This window comes from Dermacentor variabilis, chromosome 8 (assembly GCF_050947875.1).
Source record: "Dermacentor variabilis isolate Ectoservices chromosome 8, ASM5094787v1, whole genome shotgun sequence".
Classification (NCBI taxonomy): domain Eukaryota; kingdom Metazoa; phylum Arthropoda; class Arachnida; order Ixodida; family Ixodidae; genus Dermacentor; species Dermacentor variabilis.
Window position 1 is genome coordinate 171932522 of NC_134575.1, and position 20185 is coordinate 171952706.

The 20185-nt window shown below is 44.2% G+C and overlaps 1 protein-coding gene across 1 annotated transcript in view; it reads left to right on the forward strand.

Moving 5' to 3' along the window:
- LOC142590725 (uncharacterized) overlaps positions 1-20185 on the forward strand; it is a 54293-nt gene that overhangs the window by 27074 nt on the left and 7034 nt on the right. The window contains exon 4 of the mRNA XM_075703154.1: positions 12539-13177. Coding sequence (XP_075559269.1) covers positions 12539-13177 — 639 coding nt within the window. The remainder of the gene's footprint in view (positions 1-12538; positions 13178-20185) is intronic.

Genomic DNA, 20185 nt, shown 5'->3' on the forward strand with positions numbered 1-20185 from the left:
TGGCATGAGCTTGGATTGAAAGTCAATGAGCACACGATACTCATTAAGGAAGTTAAGGAAGTCCATGCCCAGGATGACATCACAGGACCAATGCTGCTGGACTGTGAAGGTCACAGGATAGGTACATGCATTGACATTAACTCATATGGTGTATTGTCCCATCGGCAAGACAAGAAGGCCTCTGGCTGTGTGGATCTGGGGACTGTCTCATTTTATCGTCACTTTCTTTAGCTGCGCAGCAAAGTCTCCACTTATCATGAAATAGTCGGCTCCCGTGTTGATTAATGCTGTGACATTACGGCACTCTATAACTACGTCCAGTTCATTTATTATTGCCCTCGGGTTGCACATCGGTCTTGGTGTTTGGTCACGGCTCCAGCGGGTGATGTGATTGTGGCTGGGGCACATCGTCATTTCTCAGAGCGGTGGCATCACTTGTACTGGCACTTCTTTGTGTGCGCCATCCTCGTAGTAACTGCGGCAGCGTCACGGGTGCACCGTCGTCATGTGGTGTGGTCGGAGGAGGACTTTTGTCACTTCACCAGCAAGCAACCTCATTTCCATAGGTTGCGTTTAGTTTCCCTTATGAGGTCTAGGGAACATTTTGTTTAGTCGTTCTGCTTCATAGCTTTGGCTTGGTGATGCAGTGCTTGTGGATGAAAGTGACTTAGACCTCGATGAACAGCTGGGCGAGTAGCTGGTGCGGCGCATGCAATCTTTTATTTTGCTGGATCGCTGTTTGGGTCGTGGTGCGTCGAGGGCAAAACCATGTTCCATGTGTTTGTATGAGCAATATCATAGGATGTGGCCGAGCTCACTGCAGTGGAAGGACAGTGGACGTTGCTGGTCGGGGGGTCCTTCAGAGGTCTGCTTTGCTTGGCGAAGCTTCCAAATATATGAGTGGGCGACTGTGGTTGCAGGGGCCGCACATAGCGCTCCTAGCGTGGGTTGACAGGATGCCTCTCGCTGCATACTGCGGTGGGATACGTCACAGTTTGAGATTTTCTGTTCAAAAGCCATTGCCTGAACAGAACAGTGCATAATGGCATGTTGTTACTGTGAATTAGTTGTTTTGTCATCATCATCAGCCCATTTTATGTCCACTGCAGAATGAAGGCCTATCCCTGCGATCTCCAATTACCCCTGCCTTGCGCCAACCGATTCCAACTAGCGCCCGCGAATTTCTTAATTTCATCGCCCCACCTAGTCTTCTGCAGCCCTCGACTGCGCTTCCCTACTCTTGTTATCCATTCTGTAACTCTAATGGTCCAACAGTTATCTAACCTGGGCATTACCTGACCTGCCCAGCTCCATTTTTTTCTCATAATGTCAATTACAATGTCAGCAATACCCGTTTGCTCTCTGATCCAAACTGCTCTCTTTCTGTCTCTTAACATTATGCCTAGGATTCTTCATTCCATTGCTTGCTGCGCAGTTCTTAACTTGATTTCGAGCTTCTTTGTCAGCTCCATATTTCTGCCCCATGTGTCAACACCGGTAGAATGCAATGATTGTGCACCTTTCTGTTTAATGATAATGGTAAGCTTCCAGTCAGGATCTGACAATGTCTGCCGAATGCGCTCCAGCCCATTTTTATTCTTCTGTAAGTTTCCTTCTCATGATCAGGTTCCCCTGTGAGTAATTGACCTAGGTAAACATACTCCATCACAGACTCTAGAGGCTGACTGCCTGGATATTGATCAGTATCTTTGCGTCTGCATATTAATCTTCAACCCCACTCTTACACTCTTTCTGATAAGGCCCTCAATCATTTGCTGTAACTCGTCTGCAGTATTGCCGAATTGAAGAATGTCATCGGCAAACCGAAGGTTGCTGAGGTATTTGCCGTCGATCCTTACTCCTAAACATTCCCAGTTTAATAGCTTGAATACTTTTTCAAGGCATGCAGTGAATAGCATTGGAGGGATTGTGTCTCCTTGTATGACTCCTTTCTTTATAGGTATCTTCCTACTTATCTTGTGGAGAATTAAGGTAGCTGTGGAATCTCTGCAGATATTTTCCAAGATATTTACGTAAGCGGTCTGTACTCCTTGATTACGTAATGCCTCTATGATTGCTAGATTTATGAAAGCCATATAGAGAGGCTGCTTGTACTCTGCAGATTTTTCGATTACCTGATTAATGACATGGATGTGATCCATTTGTATAGTACTCCTTCCTGAAGCCAGCCTGTTCCCTTGGTTGGCTAAAGTTCAGTATTGTCCTTATTCTATTGCAAATTACCTTGGTGAATATTTTATATAATACTGGGAGGAAGCTAATGGGCCTATAATTTTTCAATTCTTTAACGTCTCCCTTCTTGTGGATTAGCATTATGTTTGCATTCTTCCAGTTTTCTGGGACCCTTGCAGTTGATAGACACTTCGTATAAAGAGCCGCCAGTTTTCCCAAGCATTATGTCTCCTCCATCTTTGATTAAATTGACTGTTATTCCATCTTCTCCTGCCATTCTTCCTCGTTTCGTGTCCTGCATGGCCCTTCTGACCTTATCGCTAGTTATAGGAGGAGTTTCTGTATCCTATTCATTACTGTTTCTAACGGAGGTATCCCGACTCCTCTGGGTACTGTACAGGTCAGTATAGAATTCTCCTCCTTCTTTTACTATATCTTCGAGATTGCTGATGCTATTACCCTGCTTATCTTTCAGTGCATACATCTTGGTCTATCCTATGCCAAGTTTCTTTCTCGCTGATTTCAGGCTGCATCCATTTTTTATGGCTTCTTCAGTCTTTCTCATGTTATAGTTGCGAATATCACTTATTTTCGCCTTGTTGATCAGTTTTGACAGTTCCTCAAATTTTGTCTTATCTCTTGAGTTGGACACTTTCATTCTTTGTGGTTTCTTTATTAGTTCCTTTGTTACTTGGGAGAGCTTGCCTACTGGTTGCCTTGATGCCTTGCCCCCCACTTCAATTGCTGCCTCTGAAGCCAGCCTAGTTACGGTTTCGTTCATTATCTCTATGTCATCTCCATTTCTCTGTTCTAAGGCTGCATATTTATTTGCAAGTATCAGCCTAAATTTGTCTGCTTTTACCCTTATTGCCTCTAGGTTGACCTGTTTCTTCCTGACCAATTTTACACTTTCTCTCTTCAAATTGAGGTGAATCCTAGCCCTCATTAGAACCTATGATCGCTGCACTTTACTCTATTAATCACATCTAAATCCTGTACTACGCTGGGATTGGCAGAAAATATGAAATCGGTTTAATTTCTTTTTTCACCATTAGGGCTTTTCCAGGTCCACTTTCTGTTTCTACGCTTCCTGAAAAGGTGTTCATTGTTCGCAGCTTATTCCTTTCTGCGAATTCTACCAGCATCTCTCTAGCGTTCCTAGAATCAACGCATTATAGTTGCAAAGTGCTTGTTCACCAGCTTGCTTTTTTCCCACTTCTGCATTGAAGTCGCCCATTACTACAGTATATCGAGTTTGCACTTTTCTCATCGCTAATTCAACATCTTCATAAAACTGATCTACTTCATCATCATTGCGACTGGATGTTGGAGTGTAGGCTTGTGCTACCTTTAATATATATCTCTCATTACATTTGATTATGACTATAGTGAAACCTCGTTAAACCGTAGTTGGCCGGAGCTAGGAAAAAGTGCGTACTAAATGGTAGCACTTTTTAACAAAAATAGCACAAAATTGTGCCCACTTACTTGTCAAAAACAGAACACGGAACTCAGAAAGAGTGTGATTAAAGCGAAAATAAATATGCAATATTTATTCACTTCGCGCAACAAAAGTGTTATTTTCGTTTGATGTCGCAGTGGCCTAGCAGCGACGACAGCGGCCTTAAACTTACTGAAGCTGTGTGCCAGCTTTTCAGCCAGCCCCCTCTTCTCACCAAGCACTCACATGGAAGATTCCTCGTTGGCATTGCGTATTTTTCGTGCACGCATGCGGTAGGGCTGCTGAAGTCACAGGGCGCCTTTCTCATTGCGGGGTGCTGTTCTCATCGCGACGATTGCATTCATGAGGGTGATGTAACGTTCAGCTTCTGTTACTGTCGGGCCTCAAACGCCCATGTTGTCGCTTTCCGTGTCGTCCTCATCACTGTCGCTAGTTGACACTTCAGCAACAACAGAGGCAACAATGGCGAAAAGTCGAACCTCATAGCCGACAGCTCTACGTGGTCGCAGCAGCGTTGCCGAGCAACTTCTTCGCATTACAAATGCCACACACCGTAGTCAACAGCAGATCCCTGTCGCATGCCAGCGCCGACTTAGTGTCACTTTCGATAGCACGAACAATGTCTAATTTTTCTTCTATGCTCAGCACCCGGCGTCTTGCTTATCCTAGCTTCGGCATGATGCGAGTCCTCGTTTGCTCGATGCCACAATGCTCTCTGGCACGGCGCCAAAATGATGTTGATGTTGATGTGACTTCACGTGTAAACTTCACGGCCGCCCGATGGAGATGACCCACCGCCGTGTTTGTGTGACGAAAAGTGGAAATACTATGTGTTAACCGACACGTACGCAATAACCTGGTACGGTTTATGCGGATACAAAACACATTATGTTCAATGGCCGCTGAGTCGGGGATTTGACTTTACTACTTTTAAAACAAAACTACTGTTTAAGTGGGTACGGTTTAACGAGGTTTACTGTACTGCTACCCTGTCATTAATGCTGTAGAATTCATTAGTGTTGCCCGCTATATCCTTATGGATTAGGAATCCTACCTCGTATTGCTTCTTGTCGGGGATACCTCTATAGTTTTGGACATGACCATTAGTCAGCAGTGTATAGGCTTCACCAGTTCTTCTAATCTCACTAAGGGTAATGATATCCCAAACAATTTCTGATAGTTCCTCAAAGAGTCCTGCTAAGCTAGCCTGTTCATTTGTATGCTTCCCCATTACGGACTCTGTATGGGCCGCTATGATCCCGTATGGGAGTAAAGCGCTGGCTCTTGGGTAGTGGACATTGCCACCGCCTAGGGACGAATGGAGCAAAGCCTGTACTCTTCCATATCACCTAGGTGCAGTCCCCTAATTTCTCTCTTGCAAGTGAAACATGTGCACCCGTGTCGGGGAAAGGTGGTGCAGCTCATGCTTGGCTGCAGCTTAAATGAAACGGAAATGGAAATACCGGCAGGTCGATAGTGGAGACATGCACTATGCGGTTGTATGGGTGAGCCCTCACATCTAAGCTCCTTGCAATAATCGATGCTTTATGTGTGAATTCAGTGACAGTTTTCGGATGGTTGCGGGTAAGTCAGTGAAAAGGGGCTCTTTATGTTTTGTATTAGAAGTTCTATTTTCTTTTCTTCTGTCATTTTTGGGTACGCTTGCCTGAATAGGAGCTTCATCTCTTCTACATACATGATCACAGTTTCATTTGGCTTTTGGACCCTTGACTGCAGTAAAACCTCAGCCCTTTTGTTGCACAAAATATTCGTAAATGTCTTTGGGAACTCAGTCTTGAAAAGATTCAACGTCGCCAACGAGGCTTCATGGGCTTTTATACCATGTTTTTGCAGGGCCATCGAGGGTAAAGATAACATAATGGAGCTTCATGTCATCCTCCCACATGATGAATGTAGCCATACGCTCGAATTGATCGAGCCATTCTTCTGGGTCTTCTCCAGGCGAGCTGTTAAAGATTGCAGATACCCAAGGCTGCTGCAGGATGAGGGGGGAATGCCCCTGGGGGCAAGGTCATAATGGCCGTCAAATCTTCTTTGCACTGTCAAGTATGCTCCAATACAGGGGCCGTATTCTGAAACACTCCACTTCAGTGATACTATCGCATTGGCCATGCCTCCGCCAACGTCATGCATTGATTGCCTGTTTTAGCAAAATTTGAAAATGAATAGCACCATCTAGTAGCTCCGGCCTACGACAATTTGATGTCACAGTGTTGTCGGGTGCTTCCAACATATATTGAGTAAATGGACGCGTCTTTTCGCGGTTGGTTGGTGGTGTAGTGTAATAGAGACAAGAGCGTTGGTAGTTTATAGATACAGTCGATGACCGATAATTTGGACTCCACGGGGAACATAAATACGTCCAAACTATCGAATGTGCGAAAATACTAATGCATCCGAAAAAGACCACTTTATTTACGTTTTAAGGTCTCTGTGCAACGAACAAATGGTTGATGCATTGCTGCACACACTTCCATTTATGTGCTACCAAGTCAGCCTGTATTTCTACCAGTTTAAGTTTCGTTGTATGACGATGCAAGGACTGCAGAGGCTTGAGCCAGATCCGCATGTGGAAGGCTCTGAGCACACGGCACATCATCATCTGAGTCAGAGTTGCCATTTGACGGTGGGAGAACTTGCTCAATTATTTTGTCATCGTTCAGTTCGGCACACGACGAAATTGCGCTGTCGTCGTCTGCAAAGCCTTCAAATGTAATGGCGGCAAGAATCGGCACACATTTGAGCTCATTGTGGTAGACGGCAGTTCAGCCTCTTGAGTTGCGGATTCGGGCTCATTCACACTGCGAGGGCCGTTGGGGCCATTTTACATGGCTTATCAATAACTTCACGAGAAAGACTTCTTTGAGTCAGCAGAGCGCTGTCTGGAACGCAAACTAAAGAAACAAGCACAGCATGGCTGTCTGCAAGGCAAACTCAACTAACAGAATGGCGATAGCGGGCCATGCGTGGGGGTGCTGGTAAAGAATGTGATGACCACAATGTCGATGTGACCTCACAATTCAGGCAAAGCCTCCAAGATTGGCCGTTGCAGTTAAATCTCAGAGGCGTAGAGTGGCGACCAAGGCAAGGCCTCAGAGATTACCATATAGTGTGTAATCTCGGAGGCCATACTTGATGTATTGTCGAAGTTACCAGAGGAGATAACGGCGCCAGTGTTGGCATACGCTACATTACAGAGGGAGTCCGGATAACTGAATGTAGAGCTGGTGGCTGTCTGAAATATCGGTCGTCGTTATACATTAAATTAAGTCTAAGGGGCCAGTGACGGTACTCCAAGGCTGTCCAAATTACCAAGCATGTCCGGATTATCGGTGTTCGATTTATCGGTCGGCGACAGTATTTTGATAGCAGTTTGCACATAGTTTTGCGCAGCAATATTTGTTGACTGTTGATCGGCTATTGCATTGTGCGCCTTGGAACAGCTTGCAGCGGCAGCATGAACAACACGTTGCTCGCGTGGTTGGTAGTGACCGGTTGGTGGTGAAGTATAGCAGAGACAGGTTGGACAATGCCACTCTGGCGGTGCATGATACCTGACTCACAGTGTCACTTGATAATATCATCAAAAATGTGTTTCGCAACCACATAAGTTGTAGCACAAATTACTGATTAAAATGAAAAATTTCACACTTCCATTTTTAATTGGATTTACCTCAAGCGGCCATAGCCAACCGTAATCAGTGCACAGGACCCTTACTGCGGCCATTACACTCAAAAGCAACACACCCGAGCTGCTCTAGACTCGCACGGTGCGCTCTCTTGTGCATTGTGAAGCATTTGAGAGTGCAGGTTGGCAGTGCATGCTGTCGTCACCAGCAAGCAGCTGGTTGTTTTATTGAACATGACTATCGGCGAGGTGGATCGTTTGAGAACACAGCCCCAGTTTCGCACTTCGGTGATAGCCCTGGAAGATGGCGATTGCTTCGAGCCTCGTCACTGAGGTTGCCAATCTGGCCTGTGGCCATTTGGGTAGCACAATGGCGGCCGGACAGGCCGCCATTGGAATATGAACCTGGCAACGTTTAACGCTAGAACGTTATCTAGTGAGGCGAGTCTAGCAGTGCTATTGGAGGAATTAGAGGGCAGTAAATGGGATATAATAGGGCTCAGTGAAGTTAGGAGGCCAAAAGAAGCCTATACAGTGCTAAAAAGTGGGCACGTCCTGTGCTACCGGGGCTTAGCGGAGAGAAGAGAACTGGGAGTCGGATTCCTGATTAATAAGAATATAGCTGGTAACATACAGGAATTCTATAGCATTAACGAGAGGGTGGCAGGTCTTGTTGTGAAACTTAATAAGAGGTACAAAATGAAGATTGTACAGGTCTACGCCCCTACATCCAGTCATGATGACCAGGAAGTCGAAAGCTTCTATGAAGACGTGGATTCGGCGATAGGTAGAGTGAAAACTAAATACACTATACTAATGGGTGACTTTAATGCCAAGGTAGGCAAGAAGCAGGCTGGAGACAAGACAGTGGGGGAATATGGCATAGGTACTAGGAATAGCAGGGGAGAGTTTGCGGAACAGAATAATATGAGGATAATGAATACCTTCTTCCGCAAGCGGGACAGCCGAAAGTGGACGTGGATGAGCCCGAACGGCGAGACTAGAAATGAAATAGACTTCATACTCTGCGCTAACCCTGGCATCATACAAGATGTGGACGTGCTCGGCAAGGTGCGCTGCAGTGACCACAGGATGGTAAGAACTCGAATTAGCCTAGACCTGAGGAGGGAACGGAAGAAACTGGTACATAAGAAGCCGATCAATGAGTTAGCGGTAAGAGGGAAAATAGAGGAATTCCAGATCAAGCTAAGGAACAGGTATTCAGCTTTAACTCAGGAAGAGGACCTTAGTGTTGAAGCAATGAACGACAATCTTGTGGGCATCATTAAGGAGTGTGCAATGGAAGTCGGTGGTAACTCCGCTAGGCAGGATACCAGCAAACTATCGCAGGAGACGAAAGATCTGATCAAGAAACGCCAATGTATGAAAGCATCTAACCCTACAGCTAGAATATAACTGGCAGAACTTTCGAAGTTGATCAACAAGCGTAAGACAGCTGACATAAGGAAGTATAATATGGATAGAATTGAACATGCTCTCAGGAGCGGAGGAAGCCTAAAAACAGTGAAGAAGAAACTGGGAATTGGCAAGAATCAGATGTATGCGTTAAGAGACAAAGCCGGCAATATCATTACTAATATGGATGAGATAGTTCAAGTGGCTGAGGAGGTCTATAGAGATTTATACAGTACCAGTGGCACCCACGACGATAATGGAAGAGAAAATAGTCTAGAGGAATTCGAAATCCCAAAGGTAACGCCAGAAGAAGTAAAGAAAGCCTTGGGAGATATGCAAAGGGGGAAGGCAGCTGGGGAGGATCAGGTAACAGCAGATTTGTTGAAGGATGGTGGACAGATTGTTCCAGAGAAACTGGCTACCCTGTATACGCAATGCCTCGTGACCTCGAGTGTACCGAAATCTTGGAAGAACGCTAACATAATCCTAATCCATAAGAAATGGCATGCCAAAGACTTGACAAATTATAGACCGATCAGCTTACTGTCCGTTGCCTACAAACTATTTACTAAGGTAATCGCAAATAGAATCAGGAACACCCTAGACTTCTGTCAAGCAAAGGACCAGGCAGGATTCCGTAAAGGCTACTCAACAATAGATCATATTCACGCTATCAATCAGGTGATAGAGAAATGGGCGGAATATAACCAACCCTTATATATAGCTTTCATTGATTACGAGAAAGCGTTTGATTCCGTCGAAACCTCGGCAGTCATGGAGGCATTACGGAATCAGGGTGTATACGAGCCGTATGTAAAAATACTTAAAGATATTATAGCGGCTCCACAGCCACCGTAGTCCTCCATAAAGCAAGCAACAAAATCCCAATAAAGAAAGGCGTCAGGCAGGGAGATACAATATCTCCGATGCTATTCACAGCGTGTTTACAGGAGGTATTCAGAGTATACTTGATGAACTTGATACTTGAGAGACCTGGATTGGCAAGAATTGGGGATAAAAGTTCTTGGAGAATACCTGAGTAACTTGTGATTCGCTGATGATATTGCCTCGCTTAGTAACTCAGGGGACCAATTGCAATGCATGCTCACTGACCTGGAGAGGCAAAGCAGAAGAGTGGGTCTAAAAATTTATCTGCAGAAAACTAAAGTAATGCTTAACAGTCTCTGAAGAGAACAGCAATTTACAATCGGCAGCGAGGCACTGGAAGTCGTTAGGGAATACATCTACTTAGGGCAGGTAGTGACGGCGGATCCGGATCATGAGACGGAAATAATCAGAAGAATAAGAATGTGCTGGGGTGCGTTTGGCAGGCATTCTCAGATCATGAACAGCAGGTTGCCATTATCCCTCAAGAGAAAAGTTTATAACAGCTGTGTCTTAACAGTACTCGCGTGTGGGGCAGAAACCTGGAGGCTTACGAAAAGGGTTCTACTTAAATTGAGGACGACGCAACGAGCTATGGAAAGAAGAATGATAGGTGTAACGTTAAGGGATAAGAAAAGAGCAGATTGGGTGAGGGAACAAACGCGAGTTAATGACATCTTAGTTGAAATAATGAAAAAGAAATGGGCATGGGCAGGACATGTAATGAGGAGGGAAGATAACCGATGGTCATTAAGGGTTACGGACTGGATCCCAAGGAAAAGGAAGCGTAGCAGGGGGCGGCAGAAAGTTAGGTGGGCGGATGAGATTAAGAAGTTTGCAGGCACGGCATGGCCACAATTAGTACATGACCGGGGTTGTTGGAGAAGTATGGGAGAGGCCTTTGCCCTGCAGTGGGCGTAACTAGGCTAATGATGATGATGATTCACCAGATGTCGCATAGTGATGACAGTGCAGGTGACTAAAGATTGGCAAACTGTGGCGTAGCACTGGAACGAGTCTGATTAGGTTGGCTTTCACCGGCAGAGAAATGGAATGATTTGGGAGCGGTGGTCAAAGATTAGACTGCCACCCACTCTCAGCTGCACTCGGATTTATAGCAGACAAACGTTCGAGATAAGGCGCAGATGGTATTTACAACAATGTCGAATAGAAGCCATTCCACTTGTCTGTGAACTTTCCAGATAAGTTTGGTTGCATCGTATGTCGCAAAGTGCTAATGCCACATGCCTGTGTATTTGAGCATAAACATTGCAAGAGTTTACAAGAGTATCCAGCATGTTTTAACAAGGTGTTGCAACATGCTAGGGCATAGCTGTGACTGGCTCTGTTGAAGGTTGCAGTGCATTGCTTCAGTCATCTTAGTGTGGTAGTCCTTTACCTGAAGGTGCAACAAAGTTATAAGTCCTCATCCATCAACTGTGCCTTCATAAAAACTAAGTAACTGGAATTTAACAATATGCACACTACCTCCCTTTTCACAGAGGTATTTAGTTTTTAGTATGCACGTTTATGCTTTAGCATGCAAATTTGCATTACTCCTCGCAAAGAGAGAGGTTTGTTTTCGCCATTTCTTGATCGTTCTGGCAAGCATTTGCCAGAAGTGTGCGATGGCAGATCACAGGGTGTCTAGTTGTTTTCTTTTGTGCAAAACTACAACTCAAGATGTTGGACCGATTTGTTAAGCCTATAAAGATTACTATTAGTAAAGCCCAGTTCTGCGGGTAGTTTTCACAGGTGAAGAAGGGTGAGATGTCGCTCATAGAGGCCATGTATGTCCTCGTCAACTCTTTTCAATCTGAACTTACGAAGACATCACCAAAGTTCTGCATGCTGTCAACAAGGAGAAACCTATTGATGAAGTCTCATGAGATGAATTTGTTCTGGTGCCAGTGATTCATTAGTGAAGTTTTGTGAGTATCACATGTGGCCACTAAATGGTTGTCGAGGATGTGAGAGCAAGCTGGGTCGAAGGTTTTTGACACGGTTCTCTATGGTTTGTTGAAAACTTTGATAATCCTCAAACAGTCTATGTTCTCTCACTGTATTATTTCATACCAATAAAAAAAAAAAGTATTTTCTCGGTGAAAACAGGTAGATTTGCAAGCAGGGTCACCAAGCTTCAAATAAAAAAGTTTTAGGTGTCATATTTTCCTATGTACAATACGCCCTCTTGTATAATTTGTGCCTTTGTATAAAACACAAGCGTTTCATGCATCATGGATTCGCAGGCGCTTATCCTCATCGTGAAATGCAGTACTTGAATCTGACGTGCTCAGCTATTACGCACTGCCAATGTACCGAGATTTTGGCTACCCAAAACATTAGGCAGCAGATATCAAAGGTGAGCTAGGGGCGATATCGGGCAAGCATCTCTCTCTTTGAACGTTTAGTTGCGCTTTCGTTATCTCTCGTGGTGGGCTGGCATTTGAACATTGCCTCCTCAGTGACGTGGGGGCCAAAACAAATGTTTAGAAAGCGAGACGCTTGAGCGGTCTCACATCATCGGCAATATAATGGAGGAAGAGTTGAAATCATGCCACGTTTCGCAGCATACATCCTATTTCGCACTGTCTGTGCATGCATAGGCATGCGTTCGCAAGTACGCGTGCTCTCAATACTGTTTTGTAACACTTGCCACCTTCGGTAAATTCCATGTATAAGTTGCATCATTGTATAAGACTCACTGTAAAAAATTTTGAGAAGGAGAATGCGTCTATACACTGGAAAATGCGGTAAATCGAAAATTTCAACCAGCCCTGTGTTGTTCCATCCTGAAATCTCTCTCAAGACCTCTCCAATAAAATGAAAGGAAAAGAAAAAAGAAAGAAATGAAAAGGGAGTTCATCATTAGCTTAAGTACCTATGTTATTCTTTGACATGTTATAATAATTCCATTTTTGTTATTTGTGCAGCATCAAGGCCTTCTATATCTACGTCAACAGCCAAGGGTGACAACTCACATCAGAGACTCCGCCACCGCTGTCACCTCTGTAACTATGAGACTGATGAGGGTTATCTGCTGAAATTACACACCAGGGTCCATACTGGTGAACGTCCGTTTAAATGTGATTTGTGCCCTAGGAGATTCTCAGTAAGGTACAAGCTGAAGATACACCTGCGTACCCACACAGGCGAGAAGCCATTTCAGTGCCCTTCGTGCCCTCGGAGCTTCTCACATAGGCTCAGCTTGCGGAGACATGTACCCATCCACACAGGTGAGAAGCCATTTAAGTGCCCGTCATGCCCCGAGAGCTTCTCGCAAAGGTACAAACTGAACAAGCACTTGCAAACCCACTTGGGCCAGAAGTCATTTCACTGCCCTTCATGCCCTCAGAGCTTCACACAACCGTTCAAGCTGAAGGAACATCTACGCAGTCATACAGGCGAGAAGCGATTTCAGTGCCCTTCATGCCCTCGGAGCTTCTCATGCAAGTATAACATGAATCGACACCTGCGCACCCACACAGGCGAGAAGTCATTTCAATGCCCGCTTTGCCCCCAGAACTTCCAACAGAGCTCCAAGCTGAAGGAACACCTCTGCACCCACACAGGTAAGATTCCGTTTCAGTGCCCTTCAGTCTCTCAAAGCTTCTTGCATAAGTCTAGCATGAAGCAGTAGCTGGTTACCACTACATAAATACAGATTGCTGACCACACCACTGCACTGTCTGTTCCATGTCCTTCAGGCGAACTCGGCACTTTAAAAAGGGACATAAGGAAACAAATTGCTATACTACCGTGGAGTAAGTAAACAGCCATGTAGAACTTAACTCAGGATTGGGAGACTACACAGTTGTGCAGCATGGTGCATTATGTTCTGCTACATCAGGTAGCGCAAATGTCGCCATATGTTCTTGAATCTCAAACTGCCAAGTCACTTCTCTTGATGTTCCAGCCTAATTTAGGATATGCCAAAGACATTTGTAGCACTGTGGAGCCTTGAATATGCGGCTTTCGCGGAAGCAAGTATGAGCATTATATGTACTATAAGCTGCAGATTTGCCTAGGTGTTTCATGTATCTTGTTAGCCCACACATTTTTATTATAAATTGTAAAAAATGGCAGGTTTTCTATTTTTGTGCAAGCTAGTTATTATATTTCTACATCTACCGTATTTACCTGATTCTAAAGGGTCACCGACTCTTAATGTGCACCTGATTTTTTCGGGCTTAAAAGTAAAAAAATAATAGTGCACTTGATTTCCCTCTATTAATTAAAAAAAAATACTATAACAATTCTCCAGCGTTTACAATCAAAATAAACTAAATGTGCAGAATGTACCTTCACACACTGGGAATTCTTCAAAAGGAGCTTTCATTATCAAAGAACAGTGGTCTCTATGTAACCTCCAGGGACCAGGGAAATTGTTCCTGTTTATTTATATATTTATTTATTTGTTTATTTTTACATACTGCAGCCTATCTTGGGCTATAGCAGGAGTGGCGATAACATCATATGTCAATTGCAGACAAGTTGGTCAGGGGCAATGAACGAACATTTCCGGGCAGTGCATTCCAACACACTCTTGTTGAGGGGAAAAAACCATGTTTATACATGTCAGTTCTAGATTGCAGTGGCAAAAGATTTAGGTTGTGAGAGCTATGGGTGCGGGAAGGTTCAGAAAATCTAAAGCATTTATCTAAGCGGGTACAGCATGGAGAGTTAACTAAGGTGTGCAGGAACTTTATGCTCTATGCTTTATGTACTTTTCATATCAGGAGTTCCGTTTTTGGAGAGACAGAGCTAAAGGGTACACAAAGTGTCTTTTCTTTTTATAGGGGCAACTACTTTATTGTATAGCAGAAATCAATTGTACAGCACAGAAGTGTTGCATAGCATTAAAAAAAAAACTGAAAGTTAGTTAGCCACTGATAGTTTCATATACTAGTCAGTTGCTAACTGTTATCAAACTGGCTAGTATGATAGCCACTGACTAGCACATCAAACACAGCAATATGACCAAAAAAAGCACAATGAACATGCCAACTGAAAAAGATGTTTTGTAGTCACACACTGGCTACATATTAAACTGTGAAGAATGACTGCAGCATTGGTTGCTTCATCTGTTCCAGCCGCTTTTCTTTAATGGAGTTGCCCACCTCTGAAAGATTCTGCAGATAACCTTTTAAATCTTTCTCCTGTTGGGAAAAATTCCCGAGTGCTTCCAGTGCCAACTCTGCTTGCTGTGCAGTCACAATGACAGACTCGGCTAACACTTGATCCTCTGGTTCTTCCGCTTTGTCTTCACTGTTGTCTTGAGCAAGTTCAGCAACGTTTTACACAATGTTTTCCATGCAGGTTGCAACATCAGTGTCGATGTGAACATACTCATTAAAATAGAATGAGATACCTCTTTCTGCGCCGATTCTGAACAGGTCTTTTTCTGTCCCCATCACGTATGTGCTGCATGCCTGAGGCAGTTGGCTGTTGCGCTCGCACTGACTTGTTTCTATGCGTCGTTGCAAAAGTACACTGCACGAAGAACAGCTTTGCACTCCTTTGCCTGTTCCACAAAGAGCAACATTCCTTGCAACAGGCTTTTGTGGGTATGTCTCTTAAATGCCTAAATTACACTCTGGTCCATGGGTTGAAGAAGCTTTGTGGTTCAGCACAATGCGTTGGCGGGCTAGTTGGTGCGAATCCATGAATCCATGAATACTTTGTTTAGCGCAAAACAACAGACACAAGAAAGACGACAAGGACAAGGCGCTACTCTCAACTGACATCATTTTATTGCGTCACTCCTTTACAGACCGCCCAAATCAGAGGAACATGCGCAGTGAGCACCATGCGGTGGAGCCACCAACATCTGATCCTAAGAGCGCACTCATGTGACAGAATCCAAAAAACCAAATTCAGCGCTGTACAAGGTTAAGGAAGGCACACTGTGACCCCAATGACTGAATGAAAAATGCTTCCGATAACTCTCGGGCGGTGGTGTCACGGCTCTTCTTCAAAATCGTGGTATCACGAAACATGGGTTTGCACTTGCATGTTTTACAATGCTGAGCCAAATGGGAACCTGTGCCTGTTGGTATGGATCACTCATGTTCTTTAAGGCGCTCGTTAACACAGCGGCCTGAGTGCCCTACATGCACTTTGCCACATGACAAGGGAATCTTATAAACCACACCGACGCTGCAATCTACAAACTTCACGTGGTTCTTTTCACAATCAGGTTATTTACTTGTTTTAGAAATACGGCTGCACAACATTGACAGTTTCTGCGGAGCGGAAAACACTACCGGAATTTGGTATCTAGTGGCGACATTCTTTAGATCGTGAGCCACTCTGTGGCAATACGGCACAACTTCAGGCCTCTTCTTTTGTGTGATGCAGTTACTTTTGTGCCGCTTCCCTTTCAGTTTTTGAAGCGAAACCTCCGAGACTGGCGTCACCACCACACTTGGGTAACCAGCAGCCTGCAGCCTATTTAACTGTGCAATGAAACTCATGTTCGCAGAGTGATGACAAGATTTCTTTAAGGAAGATTCTAAACACATCAAAGCAATGGCGCGTTTCACAGTCTTTGAGTGCGCAGACGCGCAAGCTAAAAGTTCCTCGTGGCATAAAGGATTCTTTCGATGTTGTTTCCTTTCTGGAAGACAACCATTCAGTAGCCGACATTTTTTCTGTTGACGTCGAAGATCTTTACTATTCGATACCGCATGATGAGCTATTTCGCAGTGTGATGACGTGCATCGAAGAAAGTGGCGAGGTAGATTTTCGCAATGCGACCGGGTTGTCTTCAGAAAGTTTCATGTCCCATCTTGAATTTTATTTAAGTGCAACTTTTATCCAGTTCGAAAATAACCTTTTTATCCAGAAAAATGGTGTGTGTATTGGTTCATGTGTGGCGCCTGCTCTTTGTAATATTTTTTTATCGTTTGTCGACCGCGCTCTTAAGAGTGCCTTAAACAATGACTCGGTTCAAATTTTTAGATATGTTGACGATTTTCTTGTTGTGATAAAACAGACTAACAACGAATGCTCCGTGACGGTAGCTGATATTTTAACGCTGTTCAATGACAATGGCAAAGGTTTAACTTTCACACATGAGCTATCTAGGGACGGTAAACTCCAGTTTTTAGATTTGCAGCTATCCTTACAAACAGCCTGTTGGATGTACTCGCCACGTGCACGTAAGGAACTTTTACCTTACGCGTCTGCGCACTCAAAGACTGTGAAATGCGCCATTGCTTTGATGTGTTTAGAATCTTCCTAAAAGAAATCTTGTCATCACTCTGCGAACATGAGTGCACAAATCACATTTAAACGGACGTTCACCAGTATGGACCCTGGTGTGTAATTTCAGCAGATAACCCTCATCAGTCTCATAGTTACAGAGGTGACAGCGGTGGCGGAGTCTCTGATGTGAGTTGTCACCCTTGGCTGTTGACGTAGATATAGAAGGCCTTGATGCTGCACAAATAACAAAAATGGAATTATTATAACATGTCAAAGAATAACATAGGTACTTAAGCTAATGATGAACTCCCTTTTCATTTCTTTCTTTTTTCTTTTCCTTTCATTTCATTGCACCGTTAAATAGGCTGCAGGCTGCTGGTTACCCAAGTATGGTGGTGACGCCAGTCTCGGAGGTTTTGCTTCAAAAACTGAAAAGGAAGCGGCATAAAGGAACTGCATCACACAAAAGAAGAGGCCTGAAGTTGTGCCGTATTGCTACAGAGTGGCTCACGATCTTAAGAATGTCGCCACTAGATACCAAATTCCGGTAGTGTTTTCCGCTCCTCAGTAACTGTCAATGTTGTGCAGCCGTATTTCTAAAACAAGTAAAAAACCTGATTGTGAAAAGAACCACGTGAAGTTTGTAGATTCCCTTGTCATGTGGCAAAGTGTATGTAGGGCAGTCAGGCCGCTGTGTTAACGAGCGCGTTAAAGAACATGAGCGATCCATACCAACAGGCACAGGTTCCCATTTGGCTCAGCATTGTAAAACATGCAAGTACAAACCCATGTTTCGTGATACCACGATTTTGAAGAAGAGCCGTGACACCACCGCCCGAGAGTTATCGGAAGCATTTTTCATTCAGTCATTGGGGTCACAGTGTGCCTTCCTTAACCTTGTACAGTGCTGAATTTGGTTTTTTGGATTCTGTCACATGAGTGCGCTCTTGAGATCAGATGTTGGTGGCTCCACCGCATGGTGCTTACTGCGCATGTTCCTCTGGTTTGGGCGGTCTGTAAAGGAGTGACGCAATAAAATGATGTCAGTTGAGAGTAGCGCCTTGTCCTGGTCGTCTTTCTTGTGTCTGTCGTTTTGCGCTAAACAAAGTATTAAAGCTTTGTGATGTTGGCTGGCAAGAATTCTAGCTATATAAATTTTAGGCTTGGCACAACACCATGTACCGGGCAAATGCCCTAAAAAAACATTACCTATTTCTTTTCCCTTGACAACCACATGTCCTCGCGATGAATTCATAGGGTTTGTGGTTATATGCATACAACACAGGCATGGGGGTGGCATTCCTGAAACAGTGAGGATGTTTTGACTTGCCATTGCCAGCAGCTTGATTTTGTCCATACCTGTCATATTTGCGTCCGACCGAACAGTCACTCACTCCTTACTGAGCTTTTCGCCAGTGCATTTCTCTCCTTTAAAAAAAACGGGTTTTAGATGAAGGAAGTAAAAAAAAATAGCAGCTTCATCTGCGCTGCAGATGTCATCTGGACTGAACTCTCGCAAGATTTGCGGCAGCCATTGTGCTTGCCTTTCTTTGCACGCAGTCACATTGGCAGCAGCACTTCCCTGGATACGGCACAAAAGACAATGCCACTGCGGTCTTTAAATCTTGCTGCCCTTCTGTCGATGCAGGCCTTGGATGCCCAGACAGATCCTTCGGCCTTTGCTTGAATCTGATAAGAGGGTTCTCGCTCTGGGCCCTACCTCAGTACCATTCACCTCAACCTTCACGAACTTACACAAACTGACACAGTATTTATAATTTTTGCTAATGCCTTTGACAGTGTGGCTCATGACCGCCTGATATATAAAATGAAGCTGATTAAAGTTGACGAAAAAGTAATAAACTGTAGAATGTAAAAGAATATTTAAGTAACAGACAACAAGCCGTTGTAATTAATAATGTCCATTTGTCATTTCAGCCTGCTCATTCCGGTGTGCCTCAAGGTTCCGTTTTGGGACCCACCCTATTTTTAATTTATATAAATGATATTCATCAGGGTATAGACTCGGAAATCCAGTTATATGCCGACAACTGCGTTTTGTATCGGCTGTTAACATGTAAGGCTGACTGTGTTAAATTACAAAATGTCTTCAACAGGATTGAAAGGTGGTGCTCAGACTGGCAAATGAGCGTAAATACCTCAAAAACTAAACTTATGAGATTTACTACTTGCAGTGAAATTACGAAGCACACATACTTTCTTAATGGCGAAGCTCTAGAAACTGCAGAATCATTTAAACATCTAGGTCTTCATCTTTCTCAGACTTTGTCTTGGCACAATCATGTGGGTTGTATTGTTTCCACTGCATGTAAATCTCTTGGCCTCATTCATCGTACGCTTCGTCAGGCTAATACTGATACCAAGCTTCTTACATATACCACCGTACTTCGTTCAAAGCTTCAGTATGTACACTCGCACAGTACTCACCAAGTACTGTGCGAGAGGCTCATGGTTCGCCAACTGCAGTCTATTTCTTTGCATAGCAAAACTGGCAGAGGTGTCCTGCAGTTGTTTATTTTCTTGAAAGATCCTGGTGAGGGCGCTCTTTGGGACGCCCTGCTTCGCAACAAGTGCCGTTTTTGTTATGGCACTACGCTCGCATTCATTTGTGACTTTCAGCTTTGTCTCTAGTGCGAGCGCCGTCTTTGTGTCACCATCGTAAATGTTTGGGAATCTTACTGACCAGAAGCACTAGAGCCAACCTCGAGCATAACTTCAGCATAAATATGAAGGGTCAGCGGAAGAAAATGTGTAGAACAGTTGCTTCCCGCAGTGTTGCTAATGCATATCGTGATGTGGCTGAAATGGCCCGTTTTGTTTCCCATGATTCTCATAGTTTCGTTTATCTGGAAGTCACAATAACCATGGTACCGTTTAACGAACGTTTTTTAGCATTGGATGAATATAAAACCAACCAATCGTGAGGAGGCTGTTCTGTTTATCGAGATTCCACTGTAATGCATAATCAAATTTGCACTTTATTGGCCTCAGATACCCAGCACACAGTATTCTCGAGCAATCACCTTTGGAGATCACTTTTGTGAGACTCTGTATCAGACTTGTCCAAGTACAGTATAGTCCATGATAACAATATCAAGAAGAACCAAAAAGCCGATCGTTTTAACCGATCATTGCTGTATCTAGGCTGCTGTACAAAAAGCTGCTGAACATACCTTTGATGAAGAAATTACGGCCACTGACCAAGTCAAGGTGAAAGAACACACAGAGACGTTTCGGGACCCGCACGGGTTCCTTGATCACACTAAAAGCGGGCAAGAGCCGCAAGTCGTTTTTATGCCAAAATGTAACGTAGGGAACGGGTGTAGTTAGCAGGAAGATTTCCATCAGTC